The sequence below is a fragment of the Aedes albopictus genome, chromosome 3 (assembly GCF_035046485.1).
Source record: "Aedes albopictus strain Foshan chromosome 3, AalbF5, whole genome shotgun sequence".
NCBI classification, from domain to species: domain Eukaryota; kingdom Metazoa; phylum Arthropoda; class Insecta; order Diptera; family Culicidae; genus Aedes; species Aedes albopictus.
In genome coordinates, this window is record NC_085138.1 from 127703640 (window position 1) to 127727570 (window position 23931).

Here is a 23931-nt window from a genome sequence, read left to right on the forward strand (position 1 = left end):
AGTAATCAATCATATTGTGCGACTTGTTTTTATTAGAACAAAAAGCTACAACTCACGGCGCCCCCAGTATCGAACTTATGACGTTTGGACTAACAATCGGTAATTTATACTTAACGCCACACAAATTCTTGCAGAACAAACCAATAATTTGTAATGACATTCTAACTCATATCATGGTTTTCCTACATAAAACCGACTTACCTGCGATGCCCAAGTACGGGGAAGTTTGGTCAAAAAACCACAACCTTCACATCAAGTTCTGCATTTTTTGCCTACCTGAACCCTTCTGAATTGATTAAAAAAACAGCAATAACCATTTTATAATCAAAAACTGCTTAAAACTTTTCCACTTTCCACGGATCCACACCGAAACCACAGTCAGACAGCAATTTTTCTCTTGTTATCACAATTCAAATCACATTATGTGTGCATAACAGATTCTCGATAATGTGAGTTTGTATCTATACGTAAACAAATTCACTTATGCGTTTGTACGAGTTTATTGGCTTACCAATGCGAGTGGAGCTGTCATAACAAGGTGAAATACGCATAATCATCACAGTGCACCGTTTTGTGCGAATGCGAATGTTGTTTTGTGAGTCTGCTTGTATGATTATGCGATTCAGTTTTGTTCGTCGCAGAATCAACATTAGATTGTCGTTTATTGCGATGAATTTCGCACTTTGGTTGTACTTATGGTTTACATTTATGTGATTGTGAGGTATGTTGGTGATAATATGATGAAATTTATGCATTTTTATGCGAGTTCTGGTTGTCTGGGTTATCTTAAAATTTGGTCGACCCAACTTCCAGCGACACTGCCGTAAGTTTATATTCATTTTTTAGAAAATTTGTCAACTCTGGGTTAAGTTTACACACATTTTTTTTTGAAAAAGTTCCTTTTAAATCATGTTCAAAGTTTCTTTGACTTATTATCTTTTGAATAAAACCTAGGGTTTTGAAATCGGATGCAAATTGGCGGAGATATGGGCCTAAAAAAATGACATGTTTTTGAGGGGGTGACCCCAAACTTTTGAACGGGAGTGTATGTCTTAAAAAACGCCTCAGCTTGCGGTAGTTTGTTCGCGTGTGGAGCGAGCCTGTCTTTCTTCCTTGCGCGCTGCTGGTATTATTGATGCTACTGCTGCTGCCTGTTGCGTTGCTTGCTGCACGATCGAAAGGGAGTTAGTTTCTTAGCCAAGGGGACCTCAAGCACCGGACACGGTCCGATCGTCGTCGGGCTGAGTCAGTCAGTTTACCTGCGGATCTTTGAGACGGTGGATCGAAATTCGGAAATGTACTTATCGATTAGTGTGCGGTTTCGGGGATAGTGGTTTATCTTGCGGAGATTGAAACGGCAGCTATCGAAGGATAACAGATGTGATCGATAATGTGACAAAAGAGAAAAAAATGATTTGCTGATACGACATTTTGCGCCAACAATGATCTGAGTGATCACCGCAAAATAAAAAGATGAATCATCCATCGCGAGTGATCTTTCTGTGTACATTATGCCTTACACCACGGTGATCGTACGGTGACTGTGCTCTATGGTTCAGGTCGTTGGGAACTGTGAAGTGGTGTAAAAATTGCGGACCCAGTGCCGCTGTCCAACAACGCAACGGTTTCAATGACTAACGATGCATTGAAACAGCAACAACCTTACTAAACTCACCGAGTGGGATAGTAGGTAGTTTAGTTGCAGAAATTTGATAGTGCTGTGAAAGCGGGAACCAGCTAGCGGCTTAGCACGCATTGCAAATCAAATGAAGGGGGCCATTGATCGTACAGAAGTATAAAGTGTGCGTTTATTTGCCGGTTTCGTACGCAAGCGGTGGAACGGTGGAAGCGGTTTCTGGATGTGTGTCATCATAACTTAAATAAACACTAAACACAAGTACACGCCGCACCGACATCGTGCGATCCTCCTAAAACAGGAACGAGGTTTCGCACCATATGATCGTGGCGCGCTCACATGGGAATAGGGTTGTTTTGTTTCTGTTTTGTAGCATTGCTGGTTGTTGTTTTGCGGTTTGAATCGTTTCCAATGCAATTCTAGTCTTATGTGATGAAATGGGCGTTGTGTGTCAGTGTGTAAACGATGTAACATTTCGTGTGGTCTCCGTAAGGAAACGTCCATAAATTACGTCACGCTTAGAGGCGGTTCAGCAAAGTGTTTTGACCCACAAAAATTTTTCAGAGGTCCCATATTAAAAGTTTGACATAGAGGGAAGGAGGGGGGTGTTAAAAGTGGTCGCTTTTTGCGTGACGTAACTTATAGACGTTCCCTAAGATGTATTACCATTGTAGATGAATACCATGGGTTTCAATCATGTTAATGTATATCTCATGGTCCTCTCGTGACCAAAAGTTTGTCTTCTCTGTATGGGAGTTCAGGACGCTCCCAAGTTCTGGATGGATCCCAAGTAACAATATTGATTCTGTTATTATCTGTTATTATCGAAGCGCGTTGCAATTTTCGGAAGTATCTTGCAACATATATACGATAATTTTCGCTTGGCAGTTGACATTTTTGTTACACACTACGGAAGTATTCCCATTTTATGTTAGAAACTAATCCCAATTATAATGTTGTATCATTGATTTTCATGAAGTGTTCCCCCGACTCGGGGGCCCCGAGTCAATTTTATTTTCCTGCAACATAAAAACTGCAGCAGCAACTGAATCTGTCGGAAGCAGTCAATTTCATTATCGTTTTATGGTACACTCGAAGAGCTCTACAAGGAGATACCAATTCGCCTAAAGGACAACTTGAGAAGTACAACAGATTTTAAGATAATCTTAAGATGAGTTTTCCAAGACTATCTTAGGATAGGCCTCTTTCGTCTTATGGCGGGTTTATGATTGTTTGACGTATTTATTAAAAGTAATTTGGTTTCGGCTTGGTTTTAAAGAATAGGTGTTGAAGAATTCTTCAAAAGCATGATAAAATTAATTTTGTTATTTGGGATGACGAAGAATGTTTTGGTTAATTTTTGACACCTCTTCCTTCTTGTTGTATTTTGTTCCATATCTAAAACATGGCTTGGCATACTTTCATAGACTCCTCTTTCCACACTAAAATACTCAGAGTTATATCCTTGTTTTGGCAGTTCAGATCTTTCTTGAGTATTTGTCATCAAAATTACAAGCACAACCATTGATTTCTTGCTGTATTACGACACGGTGTGCCAAAAACCGTTATTAACAAATAAAAATGTCCACCCAAATGGCACCCGGCATTCGAAAGATATACTATTCTAGTATCTCCTCTGAAAATTTGAAAATCTTTCATCGAGGGAAACTAAAGTATTTATGATTTGAAGATTTTGAGCCATTTCTATAGAATTTTCTTATATGAGTAAATATGCGCGCACGGTGTGCCTGATACCGCTATTAACAAATAAAAATGCACTCCAAACTAACACCCGACATTCGAAAGATATACTATTCTAGTATCTCCTCCGAAAATTTGAAAATGTTTTATCGAGGGAAACCAAAGGTTTTATCGTTTGAAGATTTTCCTCTATTTTCATAGAATTAGCTCATATATGGGAATATTGTCATACGGTGTAATATCATAAACAAATAATAACACTGCTCAACAAAATTTAAAAAAAAAATCGTGTTATGAGATGAGAAAAAAGAGAACAGGGTTTTGGAACCCTAGAAGTGTCATAGTGAAAGAATTTTCGAAAAATATTGGAACGGGACTTCTCAGTTCAAGACCGAACACAGTGTTCGAAATCGATGATTTTACGATCAAAATTAAATAACTTTTTTAGATTGGTTCTAGAGGTTTGGCGTGTTCTACAAAGTTTTTCTGCATGTTAAAAGGCGTCTTTTGATAAAATGTAATAAATGATTAATCCCCCTAGAAGTGAGATAAAAATTTTATTTTTTCGAAATATTTTTTTAGAGGTTTGACGTCTTTGGCAAAGTTGTAGCCCATAATAAGAGAACAAAAATCGTAGAACATGTCAAAGCTCCACCTCTTACGGTTTTCGAGGTATGGATCGTTTTGTGCGAAGTACCCCTAAAATAAGTTTTTTCAGTGTAGCTTCAACAGATGAAATCCTACACTTTTGTGACCTTCTACAAACTTGTTCAGGACGTCAAAATACACATTTCTTCCGAAGATGTCAAGTCATTATATCTTGAAACAAAAAAGTTATAGGCAAATTTATCATATTTTAAGGTGTACTTTCACCTTAAGTAACTATTTCCGGCGCAAAATGGCGCAGATGGCTCAGTCGGTAATTGAAAGATTAGACTTTTTACTATCACTTGGGGGTGGAAACCCTCGTGGGCAATAGTGGGAAAGGTGGTTTAAATACATGACAAAAATTAATTATTTTGCCTGTAATACAAGAAAAAAAAATAAATTAAGAAGCCCACAGTAATTTTTACTGCACTGTTTCTTCTGGCAATATTTTAAAACGTTTTTGCAAACACCAGTGAGTTTTTATCACTAAAAATTAAAAAATCAGGACAAAATATTGTTCCCGAGAGTTATAACTCAAGTTAGTTCTAAATAAAATTATTGAATTTCTTCAAACTTATGACAACATATCTATGCCCAAACGAATGACTACCTACCCAATAGTCATAAAATTGAATGGCTACGGTAGTTAGAATATCAAATGCTTTTTGATAAATACCTTCGCAGTTCTTATTAAGGTAGTTGCAATTTTACATTCTTCAATACATATTTTGACGATTTCCTGGTGAAAATAAAGTAGATCTTCTATATCTAATGATCAATTTGATAAAAAACATATTTTGAACCCAATTTTTGTTATAACTACTGTTAAAAATATGAAAAATACTTCAATTAACTCATGATGCAGACGATGGGACGTCAAAACATGTAATTGTTTAACGTCAAGAGATTAAAAATAATGTTTGATATAAAAAAAAACATCGCATTATTTCTCGGCACATCCTGTATTTTATTGATTTATATCTGATATATTTCAATTGCTTCCCAGGTATAAGTCAAACTCGTGGATTACCGAAAAAGCTGTTAATCTGCTATCGGATGAATCAAAACTTCTCCTGATAATTTCGGATACTGATTCCGTAGTTGAAAAGTCAAACAACAAATATAAATATAAATACATGAAAAAAAAATCTACTCTGTGTTTTGATGCACATCTTGAACTGTTTAATATTTCCTTCTTCCTATTTCTAGCGCTACATAACTTGAATATTGCCCCAAAAAATCTTCAAATAGGTAGTTTTAAAGTAACTTTATCAGAAGTTGCCTGATCATCTGATAGTAAACAATATGAGTTCAAAAGCATGAATAAAATATTCTGTTTGGTAAAAACAATGCTCAAAATCGACACGAATGCACCTTTGGTGTAAAGTGTCGCTAATTTAAGTAAATAAATAAATAAATCATGCTCAAAAATGTTGTAAAATATTGCTGAAAATTACGCAATGCAGTAAAAATTACCACGGGATCCTAAATTATTAATTTTTATTTATTTTTCTTGTATTACAGGCAAAATAACTAGTTTTTGTCATGTATTTAAACCACCTTTCCCACTATTGCCCACGAGGGTTTCCACCCCCAAGTGGTAGTAAAAAGTCTAATCTTTCAACTACCGACTGAGCCATCTGCGCCATTTTGCGCCGGAAATAGTTACTTAAGGTGAAAGTACACCTTAAAATATGATAAATTTGACTATAACTTTTTTGTTTTAAGATATAATGACTTGACATCTTCGGAAGAAATGTGTATTTTGACGTCCTGAACAAGTTTGTAGAAGGTCACAAAAGTGTAGGATTTCATCTGTTGAAGCTACACTGAAAAAACTTGTTTTAGGGGTACTTCGCACAAAACGCTCCATATCTCGAAAACCGTAAGAGGTGGAGCTTTGACATGTTCTACGGATTTTGTTCTCTTATTATGGGCTACAACTTTGCCGAAGACGTCAAACCTCTAAAAAAATATTTCGAAAAAATAAAATTTTTATCTCACTTCTAGGGGGATTAATCATTTATTACATTTTATCAAAAGACGCCTTTTAACATGCAGAAAAACTTTGTAGAACACGTGAAACCTCTAGAACCAACCTAAAAAAAGTTATTTAATTTTGATCGTAAAATCATCGATTTCGAACACTGTGGCGAAGTTTGAATTGAGAACTTGGGGTTTTCAATTGATATACGCATTAGGGTTTCTAGGGTCCCAAAACCCCTACTATTTTTTTCTCATCTCATAACGCGAACTAGTGTTGAACGGTGTAATGAGTTCATAATTTTCATAAGAACAATATTCAAGCAACTTCTCTGAAAATTTGACAACATTTCATTGGGTGGAATGTCAATTACCATGATGTGAGAATCTAATTAATATTCCACAGTTCTACCTGTTACTCCGAATACAAATAAAAATGTGGCACGCTCACGGCGTTGATTACATAAACTTTCTAAGAGTTTGACACCGTTTTTTTGTTTTTAAACAAGGTATCTTGTCGATGAATTTGAAAACGTTTCATGGTGAAACGAGAGTTAAAGTGAATTAACTGCCCAAGGTTTTGGTATTCGTAGGAAGCTTTGTAAATCATTGGTATAATGTTTTAAATATTGAAGCTTTTCAAGTATACCTAAATGCTAATCGTTTTACTAGTCAGCTTTTATACGTCATGTTACTAACGTGTTTGCCGTGAATTCAGAAATATTTCATTTGAATGATCATCAGTAACAACAATTTTAAGCTTGATTTTTATTTCTTTGGAGATATGCATACTATCGCTTTGCCTATAAACACGTTAAAGACACCTACTGAGTTTTGTAACAGTATCGCAAAAAATGTGATATATAATCAAAGTTTTAGATGAGTAACAAAATATATATTCATTGCGAGGAATGATTAACATGAGAAATTGAAATAATATTCAATGAAATTACTACATTTATACTTAATCATATCTTATATTTTCAAACCACTGTAATTTGCGATCGTTTCAATGAAATGTTGTCAAATTTCCAGAGAAGTTGTTTGAGTGTTGCACTTTGAAATGATGTTTGTGAAACTTATTAATATTTGTTTATGATTAGAAAAGCCATTGAAACATCCTATGAAAATATTGCCAAATATGAGCTAATTCTATGAAAATAGAGGAAAACCTTCAAACAGTAAAAACTTTTGTTTCTCTCGATGAAACATTTTCAATTTTTCTGAGGTGACGCTAAAATGAAATATCTTTCGAATAACGGCTGGCAATATGATGTATATTTTTATTAGTTAATAGTGGTTCCAGGCACACCGTGCGCGCATATTTACTCATATAAGAAAATTCTATAGAAATGGCTCAAAATCTTCAAATCATAAAAACTTTAGTTTCCCTCGATGAAAGATTTTCAAATTTTCAAAGGAGATACTAGAATAGTATATCTTTCGAATGCCGGGTGCCATTTGGGTGGACATTTTTATTTGTTAATAACGGTTTTTGGCACACCGTGACGAATAAAGTTTGAACTCATCATCTAATATCAATTGAAACACAAAGGAACTCCTATTGAAATTTCCGGATGAACTCCTGAAGGAATTCCCGGAGGAACTCTTAGAGCAACTCCTGTAGGAATTCCCGTAACAATCCCTGGAAGAATTCCCGGATGAACTCCTGGAGGAATTTCCGGATGAACTCCATGAGGAATTTACGGAGGAACTCCTGGAGGAATTTCCAAAGGAACTCCTGTAGATATTCCCGGATCAACTCCTGGAGAGATTGCTGAAGGAATTACTGGAGGGGTTTCCGGAGGAACTTCTGGAGAAATTCCCTGTGGAACTATTGGAAGAATTCCCAAATGAACTCCTGGAGGAATTTCCGATGGAACTCCTGGAGGAATTCCCGAAAGAACTCCTGTAGGGATTGCACGGAGGAGCTGGAGGAATTGCCGGAGAATCTTCAGGAAGAATTCCCAGAGGAACTCATGGAGGAATTCCCAGAGCAACTCATGGAGGAATTCCCGGAGGAAATTCTGATAGAATTCCCCAAGGAACATCTTGAGGAATTCCCGGAGGAACTCCTGGAGGGATTCCCAGAAGGAACTACTGGGGAAATTCCCAGAGGAACTCTTGGAGGAATTTCCGGAGGAACTCCTGGAGAGATTCCTAGATGAACTCCTGGAGAAATTTCCGGAGGAACTCCTGGAGGAATTTCCAGACAGACTCCTATCCAGTTTTTTACGCTATGGTGAGGGGTGATTCAATTTTGCCAATTCTTGCCGACAGCCCTTGCAGCATCAGAACTCATCAGAGTAGCCAAACATTCTAGGAGCAACTCATGGAGAGATTCCCAAAGGAACACGTGGAGGGGTTTCCGGAGGAACTTCTGGAGAAATTCACATTGGAACTCCTGGAGGCAGTGTTTGGCTGCCGAAGTGGTCAGTGAACCTCTCAGCAGTTTTGCCTTCCTTCTGTTGGCTCTGTTCTAATTACCAAGCATGTCTATGTTCTCTCGTCGAGCCGCATTGTTCATGAAGGAATACAAAGAAGATACTCCCGACAAACTGCAGTAACATTTTTACTCAAATAGACTAAGAAGATCTTAAAACCACCATAATACCAAAATTAAAGGTATTAGGCTTTATGACGGTTCTCAAAACCTCTTCAAGGTCATCAAAGTGTTACTCGAGTTTTATTCATGATGTTGCAGGTTGTGTTGCCATAATCATCAAGAGTTATGACAATAAAATATTCTTGACGAATGCCTCACTTTCATTAGCGTCGCCGAGTATCTTCTCTCTTTATTGCGCTCTCGTATTGAACGCTCATTGACTCGCGATGGAATTCCAAACTCTGGCTGGAAGAAGTCTCTGAGCAACCTCTGGTAGAATTCCCGAATAAATTCGTGGAGGAATTGCCAGAGGAACTCCTGTAGATATTCCCGAAGAAACTCCTGGAGAGATTCCTGGTGGGGTTTCCGGAGGAACTTCCGGAGAAATTCCCGATGGAACTCCTGGAGAAATTTCCACAAGAACTCCTGTAGAGATTTCCCGAAGGAGCTGGAGGAATTGCCGGGGAAACTCCAGGAAGAATTCCCAGAAGAAACTCCATAAGAAATTCCCGGCGGAACTCCTGGAGGAATTCTCGGCGGAACCCCTGGGGGAATTTCCGGAAGAACTCCTGGAGGAATTCTCGAAGGAACTCCTGGAGGAATTCCCTGAAGGATTTCCCTGAGGAACTCCACTTGGAATTTCTGGATGAACTCCTGAAAGAATTCCCGGATGAACTCTTGGAGCAACTCCTGTAGGAATTCCCGTAGCAACCCCTGGAAGAATTCTCTGATGAACTTCTGAAGAAATTTTTGGAGGAAGACCTGGAGGAATTCCCTGAGGAACTCCTGTAGGAATTCCTGGAGCAACTCTTGGAAGAATTCTCGGAGAAATTCCCGAAGGAACTCCTGTAAGGATTTCCGGATGAACTCCCGGAGGAATTTCCGGAGGAATTCCCGCAGGAACTCTTGGAGCAACTCCTGTAGGAATTCCCGGAGCAACTCCTGGATGAATTCCCGGAGGAACTCCTGGAAGAATGCTCGGAGGAACTCCTAGAGGATTTCCCGGAGTAGCAGAAGGAATTTCCGGAGCAACTCCTTATGAATTTCTGACGGAAGATTTGAAATAACTTTTGGAGGAATTCCCGAATGTATTCCGGGTGGAATTCCTAATAAATATTGGAGTAATCTCCTACAGAAATTTCGAAGAGCTTCCCGATGGAACTGAAGGAATTTCCGGAGGAACTCCTCGAGGAATTTCCGAAACCATCTGAGATCGTCGTAGACTTCCCGTCAGGGGCTCTCCTGCAGCCCTCTGAATCCTTTCGAAACGTATTGAAATCTCTCAGAAAATACCTAAGAACTTGAAACGCATTGAAACTTTTTTTGAACCCCTGGAAGATAAACTAGACGATGCTTTGTTGACGGCGGGGGAGGGATCGATCGGTATTGAACCTTATCCTACATACGACAAGATTATTGAACCGCCTCCAACATTCCAATCCCAAACCAGCAAACGTTCCCGCGATGAAGAAAGCAAATCAGCTTCGGATTAGTATCATCGCGGTGGCTGAAATTCCGTCGAAATCGTTCCCGATCTGTTCAGCCTGTGACAAATAGAAGCACTCGATTTTTGACTGCTCTGTCTTGAATGGTCAGGATACGAAAGGGCGCCCTAACCCCTTCGGGTCGACTTTTTTCACCAACCTCGCCGCTATAGAAGACGTCAGCGAGGTGCAAATGACCCAACCGTCCTGAAAGGGTTAAGGTGGTTTCTGATAAGAAGCTCTGCAGCAACTGCATTCACGGCATCATTCCATAATCCACTTATGATCGTTCGCGCAGTCCTGATGTCCCGTTTCCCAGCACCTCTAGTGTTACCACTGTACTACTGCAGAGCATGTATCTGCTTTGAAGTCCTCCAACGCCAGCATTCTCTTCACGACCGTGGTACTGATTGTCGTCGACGTCTACGGTCAAATGGTTCGCAGCCAGACACAATCAGCGAGCTGCTACACCTTTCGCGCAAGGTTGTAAACGTGCCAATTGCCGGAGTTGATAGCATCGTCACCAATGCAAAACACGAAGTACGTGCAGAAATTCGATCTTGAGTGGCCAACTTCAACGAAGGTGACCCATGACTCGACATCTGTTTCTTTCTCCACTGCTCAGAGGACACTCCCCAAAGGCCTTGCCCTGGCTAATCCCGACTCCCACGCTTCTCGAAGAGTGGTTATGATCGTTAGCACCGCCCACTTTTATTCAATCCGGCGCGATGTACGATTCCATTTTTAAAACCATGGCCCATTACTCGTAGAGACGGTATTCGGCTGGATAATGTGCGGAAGGTAGAAGGAAATCGGTGGCACTAATTCGCGGCCCACAGTTAGTGTCATACGTCGACTATAGCTTTAGTGGTTTTGGCAAGTTGAAGAGCTTCACGGGTCGAACTACACCATCGACGAAAATTACTATCGCTCGATCGTCTCCCGTGACTGAAACGGCTAATACGCAGTGCGTATGCCAAAACACCCCAATTGATGATTGGTTCTTCGGTTTTGGAAATTTTCGATCGCATTGGTAGCTGACATCGAAAAAATGTACCACCAGATCACGGTACACCAACTCAATCGTCCTAACTGCGAAACAAGGGTTCTTCTGGAGGTTTGTTCAGGTATTTCTCCATGTTTTAGCAATTCGATATAACATAACCTCTACACAACGTGTCCTCGATATAACTGATTTTGTCATATTTATACAATAACCTTGCTTTAAGGACTAATCTATGAGATATTTCATTCCTCTTAGAACCGAGTTTGCTTTCCAGATGAAAATTTAGCTGTTTTATGATATTTTTCATGTTGTTTTTTTTTCGCATTTGGCACTTTAGTTGTGAAATGTAGGGTGGGGCGGGGCAAGATGGGTCACCTAAGGATGGATAACCATAACTTTGTAAATACAAATCGTATTGGTTTGTATTCGTCCGCTACTCTTTAATACACTAGTTAGCTATGCTAAAAGTCGATAAAAAGTTCATTAAATACAAAATATGATGTTAAACAAGCAGTTTTAAAAAGTGATCGATTTTGCGCCGTGAAAAAAGGGCGGGGCAAGATGGGTCACCTTTTAAGTAATTCACATTTTCTCAACGAAAAACGTTAAAATATAAGATTTTTTCTGCATGCATACATGCTTCACATGCATACTGAGTAAACCAGAGCTACTAGTAAACATTTTATAATTTTATTTGGAATACAAAAAACTTTACGATTTGAGTGGTCCTAAGTCGACTTGAAAATCGATGTTTTCACTAAAAAAATATCATAATTTTATGTTATAATTTTGAGCGTTCATTCCGCTTGATTGAAGTCATTTATGAGATAGTCTTTTCATAAAAAATAATTATCTTTTGAATGCTTCAAAAATACGTTCAAAATTGAAGGTGACCCATCTTGCCCCGCGGCCGTTTATATGGAGATTATATGGAATGTATCGCATAAGAAAAATGGCTAAAAACCATTTTATTTTTTATTTCCAATGAGAGTGAATATTTTTTTAAATCAATGCCCTAAACTTTTGTATATTCATGCAGGTCATCCAACAAAATTAGTAACATAATCAAAACATGAGTAATGCGCCCGAAAATGGCACTGACCCATCTTGCCCCGCGACCCATCTTGCCCCGCCCCACCCTACCTGTATGCTCAGAGAAATCCAAAAAAAATTCTTTAGCAATAATCAAAATATCCTGAGTCGTATCAAGGAACAATCACAAACTCCTTTAATATAGCGATGTAATGGAACCACACATCTTTCTACGGAACTAAGAAAACAGGCAGTCCGCTTGTCTGTTTTGAACATAAAATACTGGAGTAAAAACGCTAGTAACGAGTTAACATACTTACCCTAGGCTCTGAAGAATTTCTTGGTAAAAAACCAGGAGGAATTACTTGAGAAATCTTTGGACGAATCCCAAAAAAATCTGATAAAAGTTCCTGAAGGTAACCCCGGAAGAATTCTGAAAAAAAAATCAGAAAATTCCCGAATGAAAAAAATAAAAACAGAAAATTCCCGAATAAATAATTTTTGGGAGGAATCTCCAAAGGGATTCCATAGCGAATATGCGAAAGAATTGCTGGGAAAATCCTGATGAAATATTTGGAGGAAAAACACAAGAAATTCAGTACGAACTCCACAGATAGTCACATTAGGAATCCCGAGCAGGAATGAATAACTGCCACATAACTGGAGCATACCAAAACCAGGTATCATACCAAGACAAGGTATTGGTCGGTTATCCAGGTATTGAAAATAACTTATTTTAGTATTTTGTAGGTATTGATTCAATACCTCGAGTTATTGGTTTGGTGTTGAGGATGGTTTGAGGTATTACTCAATTATGGAAAAATCGCTATTTGTATGGAAAAATCACCGATTATTATTTAGGTATTGTCATACGTGATGTCATTATTCACGCAATATGCCAGTTATTATTTTAGGTATTTTACCTCTTATGCAGGGCTACTTAATACCTCATTCAGGTTGTAGGTATTCGGTTTTCCATACCTGAGTTAGTTATTCTTCAGTTATTTTCTCCTGCTCGGGATCCCAGTCAGAATTTCTGGTGGAACTGGAGAAATTTCTACAAAAATGCATGGACAAACCTTCTAACAGAAATATTCGGAGAAATCGACGGAGAAATTTCTGGAAGAATTGACATGAAAACTTGAAGCATTAAAGGAAAAGTGCGCTTAATTTATCAACATCTTAAAACAGTATGCTCACACTTCTTGCTCGTGGGCCGCGAGGGTGCGGGAGATTGACATCTAAGGGTCTGTTCCAATTGGTGAATTAAAATTATTTTTTTACTTAAATTTGACAGTTCAACACTTAAACTTGACAGTTCTCCTTAGGAAATAACTATCGAACTGTTAAGTTTAAGTGAAAATTAATTTTAATTCTCCAATTGAAACAGACCCTAAGAGCCGAAGGAAAAGTCAAGTTATGAAAGACAGACCCGGTTAGGGTGGTGCTTCGAATCCCGTTTGACATTCTATTTCGCAAAATCGTAGCTTGATCTGTGGCTTAGTTGGTTAACGCGCCAGACTAGCGTTACGGATTCGTGGGTTCGAATTCCACCAAAACAAGTGTTTTTTTTTCCACAAATTGATCTCTCAATTTGTCTCATTTTACCTTTAAATGCTCATGTTTTTACGTCTATTTCAGACACATTGGCCGACTGCTATAGCCGGAAAAGGGCTATAAATTAATTGTCCTGGAAGAATCTCTGGAGATATTATCTTAGGAATCCTTGGGGAACCAGGAGAAATCATAAAAGTTTCTGAAAAAATTGGAGGATAAACTCCTGGAGAAATGAAGTACGTCTTTTATGGGCATGATGGTCTTGTGGCTACCGCTTCTGATTCATATGCAGAAGGTCCTGGGTTTAATCCCTTCTACTTTGTATCTTTCTATCCACTTTTTTTATACTCTCCTCTCTATATTTACAACTCATGTATATTCCATCGATAGAACCAGAAACGGTTGAAAAGCCGTTTATCTTCCTTTCAACTTTCACATCACAGTGTCAATCTATCATATAACGCCTAAGAGTTATATGATAGAAATCATAACTTCCCTACATTGATCTGCAACCTGACGTGGCAGGCGCCATTGTCGCCTAAAAAATAGAAGATCACAAACGCTCACACACTGAAGATGCATGCTAGTCCCCGGCAGATAATCTCATTGGTTCCTTGTGTGAGTGTAGCTGGTCTCCGGCGATACTGGAGTAGCATGCACGGGCGGTAAATCCAGCTCAAGCTCAAGCAAGCTCTATCATGAAGTGCTAAATAAATTCCAGCTGGAACGTCTAAGTGAATTCCAGTAGAGATTCCTCGACGAATCTTACAAAGAATCTTTGAAGATCTTGGACAATTTCAAGAGGAGTTCCAAAGAATCCTAGGAGAAACCACACACTTTTCTGTAGGCGACCCAAGAGGGATTTCTGAAGGAATCCTTTCAGGAATTTTTGAAGCAATTCCAACAGACATTCCTTGAGGATTCTTTGCAGAACTGACTGGAAGAATCTCAGTAAGAATTTCGGTAGATAATTCTTGGAGGAAACTCTGGAGAAATCACACGAGACATTTCTGGAAGAATCTATAACTCAAATTCATGATAGTTTTATGTAAATATGTACCGTCTTACCCCGTTCGTTCGACACGTTTTAATACGACACTTTTTAATTCGTACCCCGCTTATACGACACATGTCGAATTAAAAAGTGTTCAAATGTCACAGCGATGTACACTGTAAATGCAAAACAGTTTGATGTTGCGCTTATACTCGCACCAGCAGCAGCTCCTCTTGCAGCCGCTAATTCCGGAAGTTCTGAGTTGGTGCTATTCGATACCATAATCGTCTGAAGACAAACCGGAATGAACTGAGGATGGCAACAATCGTAGAAAGAACGAGCATTTTATTCGCACCACCGCAATATCTGTTGAAATTATGTTTCATAACAAACCCGGAAATCAAAACAAAAACAAAAATAGAGTTGCCAAATTTTAATGAGCATGATGGTGTAGGGTGACCAGTTTGTCGAATTAAAAGTTTACCCCGGTTATTCGACAACAGTCGGTGTCGTATTATCGGGGTAATACGGTATCGCAAAATTAGCATCAATCTTGTCTAAAAGTCAGAGATTACTTCTGAATCTTTGTGTTTTGGTAACGGGTGGGAAAAGGCAGCCCTTTAAACAGCGATCTAGGACTGTTACAATCTACAAATTTGTGCAATTAGCTTAATCCTATTGCTAATATGTATCGCAAAATTAGTGTAAATTTACTTTAACACTCGCGCTAGTTAATTTTTTGTACAATCCCACGACTCAAAAACCTTCGCCAAATGCGTAATTGTCACGTATATGTACCAATCACACAATGATAAATTAATTCAGAGAACGCGTGTATCCTGTATTTCGCCAATCATTATGACGCACACAAGAGATGTCCCAGACGAGCTCGTTACAAAGTAGGTGGTCTCAAATGACATGATGGAATCAGTTAGTTGGACGATGATCGTCAAAAATGGGAGGAACAAGTATGGTAGAGATAACCATCACCTCGTTATTATACCAGTCAGTCCACATAGCTGGTGCTGTTTATTTTTTTGGAATGTTATTGTGTTGAAATTACTCGTTGAAGATTGACACGCACCCACGCCAATCTGCTTTCGATGATGCTTAAACCCATATGATTACGTTTCAAATGTTCGACTCGTGCGCAAGTGCGTAACGTGAGACTCCCTGGGATCGCCAGACACAATGGACGGATTTGGAACTAGCCATATTAGATAATGTATGGGAAGGAACGGGTTTAGGTCGTCCCTATTTCGGACTACAGCAATTTCTTCGTTCAGTCATATAATTTTGCCGTGGGTAGTGCGGATCGTAGACGATCGACGGTTTGCCAGTGTACTGAAACAATTTAGAACCCTCTGACGTTTCCCACAATTCTATTGTCTTCGATCCTTACGCGTGTTAATGATTAACCGGTGTGTTCCTCCGCCAGTGTGCTTGTGTTTAGTTATAGTAAAGAATCAATCAGCCAGCACCCATCCGCGTCTAGAAACCGCTAACGTCAGTTCCGATTTGGAATCTAACGCAGTCAGCAGCTCGGCTGCGCTGAGGCGTTGAAATCGTTCCAAGAGCATTTATCAGTTTTGATCTACATTAGTGTTTTGGTCTGGTTTGCGTAAAGTTCAAGAAGAAAAAAATGTGTGTCCAGAACGCTCGATCTTTACCAAGTGCGGTAGATTTGCGGTAGTGCCGAAGGGCGAACGACAGTAGTGTGTTTGGAAAGAAGAAAGTATCTCTCTCCGTAGGTCTTATCGTCGTGTAAATAGCCAAACGTGCTGATAAGAAGCGATGATGGCGAGTTGTACGCAAAACACCGTCGCCGCCGCCGCCACTGCGGTCAAAAGTAGCTGCGAGGAGCCAAAGGAGAACGTGGTTCCCCAATCGTCGAATGTCACGACTACCAAAACTTCCGAGATAACGATTATTATGAAAACGTTGGTGTCAAATACTTCGAAGAAGATGGATGGGGATGCGATGAAGAAATGCTCGTGTAGTGAGGGTGCTCATCAAGGTGGTGGTAGTACGATTGAAGTGACAACCAGTGTGAAGAGTGTTTTCGAGAGTCCATCGGGATGCAATCAGGCTGCGCTATTGGAGCCGATACTCAATAAAAATTTTATGACTCTCCTGAAATCGGCAAACGATTCGTCACTTGAGAATGTATTAGAGTTCAAATCGTTGCTGACAGTACCAAACCAAACGCCAGAGTTGAAAAGTTCCAAAGAGATTCTTGTGGGGGAAGATTCGGATTTGGAAATTCGGAAATACCTGAGTGATCTAAGTCAGCATAATGCAAGTGTTTGTTGCAAAAATGAGTGTAGTGTGAATAACAACAATGAGGGTGAGAGTTCGTGTTTGGAGCGAAATGAGTTGAGTGTTATAGAAAACTGTTCTGAATCAAAGCATTGCCTGAGTTCGTCCGGGTCGGATACCACTGCGAACGATTCAGTGTTCAAGAAACCAAAGATTTGCGATGAGATGAAAGGTGTGCGCTTCGCAGTGTCCAAAGTGGAAGATCCTTCTGAGGAATTTTTATCGTTACCAAGCTCCACCCCAATCAAGGCACGTAGCTCTAGCGAAACCGTTGAATCTAATAAGGTTGTGCCAAAGACAGACGATTACAAATTGAACTTGTCTGCACCTCCAGCGGATGCGTCTTTCATTGATTCAGATTTCGAATCGATGGAGCAAGATCAATATGATACGTGCAGCAGCAAGGAAAGCTTGAAACTCGAGGAAACCTGCCTACAGAAAGAACCAAAAAAGGAAGTGGAGCCCTTCAACCCGGAAGAATTGTTTCCAGAACCTCCAGATATTCCACACCCGATTCCAAGTCCTAACAGAATCAGAAAATCATCTTCTACCAAAGCATTTTTCGAAGAAGCGCTTAAAACACCTTTAGCTTTAAGGAAAAAGTTCCAAAAACGGAGAAACTCTGAGATTCCCAAACAACCATCCCACTCTAATTTGCTTAATTTCTTCTCGTCAAAGAAGAAAAGCAACAGTTTGGAAGGAGTACAAAAACCGATACAGAGCAAAAGATCCCTAACCAGTGATAACAGTTCAGACGCAAGTCGTTGTGGCTCACCAACCCTCACGGAGGAAAACCTGCGTCGCTGGTCGTGCACAGTTCGCACGGTCGATCTGACCAGTCGAACCCTAATTTGGGGTGAAAATTTCGACTATTCCTTCGAGTGTGAACCATCGCACTCGGATGTCGAGGAGGAAGACGATGAAATCGAACCGCATCCGATTGGAACCCGGTTGGTGCATTTCAACATTTCGCCAGAATCGTCGTTTGAGATGCAAGCCCCGATCGTTCCCACGTTCAAGATCGATCCTCCACAGGCGACCAACGTCGCCTCCGAGTTGGCTCAGAGTCTCATCACAACTACCACCAGTATTATGAAGCGCTCCGTTAGCGATCCGGTGCACTGCAAGGCGCGTAGCCATAGCTGTACCCCGATGACGTCGGATATTGGGGAATCGGACGAAGAGGAGGCGCCGATCATGAAGGAGGCTCACGTGCACTTTCATAGTGTTCATGAAGCGTCGCTGCGAAGTTTGGATAAGATCGGCGTAAGTAGATATTCTTTTTGTAATGCTAGTGATGAACTTTGCAGGAAATCGTCCTAAAATATTGTCTCATTATATAGATACGTATGATTATGTAATGTGTCTATTGCTTGAAAATATTGGTCGTAGAAAAAGTTTGATATTTGTGCTGTAACTTGCTGCTTAGAAATTTCTAAATACAAGTCTGAATCCATAAGCCGGGGCAGTGACACAATTGGTCACAAGTTCACTTCAAAAGTGGATGGTCTGGTCATGGGTTCCATCCCAGTCCCAATGCAATTTTTCGTCAGTTGCTCTTTCCCTCGAGAGCGACTGACACCTGACCCTCTTCTGAGCATACGCTCTAACGGACCCGGAAACTCTTAAGAGCCCGGAAAGGACCAAGAGTCACACAACGTGCTCATCATTCTACCATAGACAAGGTAGAAAAGTGACAGCAGCGCAAAGGCAACCAGTTCGATATAGTAGAATTATAATAGAACACATTTAGGCGTTGTACAAAGTGCAGCTGCCAATTGGAATTGCTCCCGCAGCTCTCTGGTGGACAAAAGAGCTGTAAATTAGGTTAAGTGGTTGAAGATTAAAAACAATCTACCAATTCTTTTTTCTTTCCGGCACCTCTGGGGTCCCTCCAGGTTTACTTGTTGGGATTGCTCGAGAATTATTTTTATGAGATTTATACTGCTTGGATTGCTTCTGGGATTGCTGTCGGAATTCTTCCAGGGATTTATCCATTAGAAACCCTTAATGCATTCGAAGTGGGATTTCTCCAGAAATTCTTGCTGCGATTCCTTCAAGAATTCTTGCTTCGCCTCTTGTAGGTATTTTTGCTGGTGTTTCTCCAAGAATTTCTTCCAAAAATTCTTCCAGGGATTCTAACGATCCATTCAGATGTTTCGCCTTAATACTTTTCCAAGCACTCCTCCTGTGATTTCTCCATAAGATTTTCTTAATATTTTCAGGAACTCCTCCTTGGATTCCTCCAAAAATTCTTGCTGGTGTTCCTGCAGGATTTTTTTCCAAAAAAATTCTACATGAACTCCTATAGCGATGTATCCAGTGGTTTGTCTAAGGATTTCTCCGATAATTCCTTCTAGAATTGCTACGTGGATTTATCCAGAGATTTTCCTAGGGATTCTTCCAAGAAATCCTGATGGAATTTCTCCATGTATATCTGCTTTGATTAATCCAGGAACTTCTGCTGGAGTTGCTACAAAAGAATTTTTCTGGAAATTTCTATAAGAACCCTTTCAGATGTTTCCCCTAAAAATTGTTCACGCCTTCTTCCTATGATACCCCCAGGGATTCCTTCAGGAACTTTTGCTGGGATTCCTCCAGAATTTCTTGCTGGTGTCCAGGACTTTATCCTATCCAGTAAATTTACAGGAACTCCTCTAGTTATGTTTTTAAAAATTTTGTAGATATTTCTGTAATAATTCCGATATGAATTACTCCACTCCGTGCATTCATCCATGAATAAATCTACGGATGGCACAAATTTCCCAAATGAAGGAGAACGTGCCCCTAGAGCAAACCTAGTGATGAATAAATCTAGAAATTTTCCTCCAGACTTTTTCAAGAATTCCTCTTAGGATCCTTCAGGTATCCTTCTAGGAATTTCTTAAAATGTTCCTCTATTAATGCCTTCAGTTATTTCTAGGAATTCTTCTAGAGATTTCGTTTACTCTATTAGATTTCCCTATTGGGCAAATCTCTATGAATTTCCAGGGGGTTTCTCTTGGGATTTTATAGGGTTGACTCCTGGTATTCCTATACGAGAATCTCCTGGTACTGGTTCTGCAATTCCTTTAGAAATTCTCCTGGAATTCATCAACCTATTTCTGCTGTGATTCCTCCTAGAACTGCTCCAGATATTTCGCTAGTACTTTTGCAGGAATCCCTCCATGAACTTCCCAAGGAATTTCATCTGATAACCTTACAGAAATCCTTCAATGATTTTTCAGAAAATGCTCAAGAAATTCCTTCAGGGATGCATTTAGGGATTTCTGAGGGTGGAAGCTCAGGTAAAATATTATCTCCTGGGCGCCCATTAAAAATTCCATCCTCGGCGAAGACTGGCGCTTGAGCCTAGCTATATAGCACTGTAGTTAGAGGAAATGCCATTACAGAACCCGTTGCTTCCGGGAGGTAAGCCCAGCTCCCTGGGTTAGTGGGTTGGTGTCAGGCCCTGCGAGCCAGCCGCAAAAAGACTAGCACCGAAAAATCAACAAGAGAAGAATGCGACGACCACAGTGACGCAAAGGGATTTGCGATTGGAAGCTCGGTACGTGGAACTGCAGATCTCAACTTCATCGGGAGCACCCGCATACTCGCCGATATACTGAAGGATCGTGGGTTCGGAATCGTAGCGCTGCAGGAGGTATGTTGGACAGTCTCAATGGTGCGAACGTTTAGAGATAATCATACCATCTACCAGAGTTGTGGCAACACACGTGGGCTGGGAACAGTTTTTATAGTGATGGGCGACATGCAGAGGCGCGTGATCGTTTGGTGGCCGATCGACGAAAGAATGTGCAGGTTGAGGATCAAGGGCCGATTCTTCAACATCAGCATAATAAACGTGCACAGCCCTCACTCCGGAAGCACTGATGATGACAAATACGCATTTTACGCGCAGCACGAATGTGAATACGACCGCTGCCCAAACCACGACGTAAAAATCATCAAAGGAGACCTAAATGCTCAGGTAGGCCAGGAGAAGGAATTCAGAACCACGATTGGAAAGTTCAGCGCCCACCAGCTGACGAACGAAAATGGCCTACGCCTCATCGATTTCGCCGCCTCCAAGAACATGGTCATTCGTAGCACCTTCTTCCAGTACAGCCTCCCGTATCGCAACACCTGGAGATCACCACAACAAACGGAATCTCAAATCGACCACGTTCTGATTGACGGACGGCACTTCTCCGACATTATCGACGTCAGGACCTATCGTGGCGCCAACATCGACTCCGACCACTATCTGGTGGTGCGCCCAAAACTCTCCGTCATCAACAATTTACGATACCGGCGACCGCCACGGTACAACCTAGAGCGACTGAAGCAACCGGATGTTCTCAGCATACGCGCAGAATCTCGAGGCCGCGTTGCCAGACGAGGGTGAGCTCGATGAGGCCCCTCTAGAGGACTGCTGGAGTACACTGAAAGCAGCCATCATCGATGCAGTCCAGAGCATCATCGGGTACGTGGAAAGGAATCGACGGAACGAATGGTTCGATGAAGAGTGCAGAACGGTTTTGGAGGAGAAGAATGCTGCGAGGGCGGTAATGCTGCAGCAAGGGACTCGACAGAACGTGGAACGTTATAAACAGAAGCGGAAACAGCAGACCCGCCTCTTTCGGGAGAAAAAGCGCCGCCTGGAAGAAGCGGAGTGTGAAGAAATGGAACTGCTGTGCCGTTCCCAAGAAACACGGAAGTTCTATCAGAAGCTCAACGCATCCCGCAACGGCTTCATGCCGCGAGCCGCAATATGCAGGGATAAAGACGGAGGCCTCTTGACGGACGGACGTGAGGTGATCGAAAGGTGGAAGCAGCACTTCGATCAGCACCTGAACGGCGTGGAGAACGTAGGCACGGCAGCCCACGGCAACGGAAGAAAAGACGACGCCAGTGCAGCGGAGGACGGAAATGAACCAACTCCCACGCTGAGGGAAGTTAAGGATGCCATTCATCAGCTCAAAACCAACAAAGCAGCTGGTAAAGATGGTATCGCAGCTGAACTCATCAAGATGGGCCCAGAAAAGTTGGCCGCCTGTCTGCATCGGCTGATAGTCAGGATCTGGGAAACCGAACAGCTACCGGAAGAGTGGAAGGAAGGGGTAATCTGCCCCATTCACAAGAAAGGCGACCATTTGGAATGTGAGAACTTCAGGGCGATCACTATTTTGAATGCTGCCTATAAAGTGCTATCCCAGATCATCTTCCGTCGTCTGTCGCCTAAAACAAATGAGTTCGTGGGAAGTTATCAAGCCGGCTTCATCGACAGTCGGTCGACAACGGACCAGATCTTTACCGTACGGCAAATCCTCCAGAAATGCCGTGAATACCAGGTCCCAACGCATCACCTGTTCATCGACTTCAAAGCGGCATACGACAGTATCGACCGCGTAGAGCTATGGAGAATCATGGACGAAAACGGCTTTCCTGGGATGCTGACTAGACTGATTAAAGCAACGATGGACGGTGTACAAAACTGCGTAAGGGTTTCGGGTGAACTATCTAGTTCATTCGAATCTCGCCGGGGACTGCGACAAGGTGATGGCCTCTCATGCCTACTCTTCAACATCGCTCTGGAAGGTGTGATGCAACGAGCCGGGCTCAACAGCCGGGGAACGATTTTTACAAAATCCGGACAATTTGTGTGCTTTGCGGACGACATGGACATTATTGCCAGAACATTTTGAACGGTGGCAGAGCTGTACACCCGCCTGAAACGCGAAGCAGTAAAGGTCGGACTGGTGGTGAATGCCTCAAAAACAAAGTACATGCTGGTAGGCGGAACCGAAAACGACCGGATCCGTCTGGGTAGTAATGTTACGATAGACGGGGATACTTTCGAGGTGGTGGAGGAATTCGTCTACCTCGGATCCTTACTGACGGCTGACAACAACGTGAGCCGTGAAATTCGGAGGCGCATCATCAGCGGCCTACTACGGGCTCCAGAAGAAACTGCGGTCGAAAAAGATTCACCCACGCACCAAATGCACCATGTACAAAACGCTAATAAGACCGGTAATCCTCTACGGGCACGAGACATGGACCATGCTCGAGGAGGACCTGCAAGCACTCGGAGTTTTCGAGCGACGCGTGCTAAGGACGATCTTCGGCGGCGTGCAGGAGAACGATGTGTGGTGGAGAAGGATGAACCACGAGCTCGCTGCACTTTACGGCGAACCCAGCATCCAGAAGGTGGCCAAAGCCGGAAGGATACGGTGGGCAGGGCATGTTGCAAGAATGCCGGACAACAACCCTGCAAAGCTGGTGTTTGCAACTGATCCGGTTGGCACAAAAAGGCGTGGAGCGCAGAGAGCACGATGGGCGGACCAGGTGGAGCGTGACCTGGCGAGCACTGGGCGCGACCGTGGATGGAGAGCGGCAGCCACAAACCGAGTATTGTGGCGTACTATTGCTGATTATATCTTGTCTTAATGATGTTGAACAAATAAATGTATGCAATGACGGACGACATATTTAGATCAAAATCAAAAATTTTGGTATTAAAGGGTTAATACCGTTACTTGAGGTGAAGGATAAATAGCATGAAACGAGCTCACCAATTTATTTGCATCTGTCTTTCCAGTGGTTATTGTACACAGCTTTTGTCCATGTCGCGTGACTTTGCATTTTCTCCGCGATGTTCACATCTTTATTTTCCAATAGTATCTGCTTCGTTGTAGCATCCAGAGCTTTCCCGATGGCCATAGTGCAAGTTGACCTTAGAGTCCTTCCTTGGCACGCGGTCGTCAATCAACCGCCGAAGGGGGCAATATGGAGAACAGTTGCTGTTGCGAGCCGCTTTTCGTTGAGAAGAGACGCTCAGGTTTGTAAAAGCATCAGAAATATTTTGTTGGCTATGAAGTTCAATTCTTTTTTGAGCTTGCTCATCGTCCAATAAAGAAGTTACCTATTATTTAGAGTTCACACGTGAATAATGATGAAGTGAATTGGTACAAATATTAAATA

At 41.4% G+C, this 23931-nt stretch overlaps 1 protein-coding gene across 6 annotated transcripts in view; it reads left to right on the forward strand.

Moving 5' to 3' along the window:
* Positions 1 to 23931, forward strand: part of LOC115269272 (regulator of G-protein signaling loco) — a 176738-nt gene that overhangs the window by 54224 nt on the left and 98583 nt on the right. Inside the window, exon 1 of one of the 6 annotated variants that reach the window (XM_062861250.1) lies at positions 16070 to 18231. The exons of the other annotated variants lie outside the window; for them this stretch is intronic. Coding sequence (XP_062717234.1) covers positions 16441 to 18231 — 1791 coding nt within the window. The 5' untranslated portion in view covers positions 16070 to 16440. Of the gene's footprint in view, positions 1 to 16069; positions 18232 to 23931 lie in introns of those variants that run through there. 6 annotated transcript variants of the gene reach the window in all.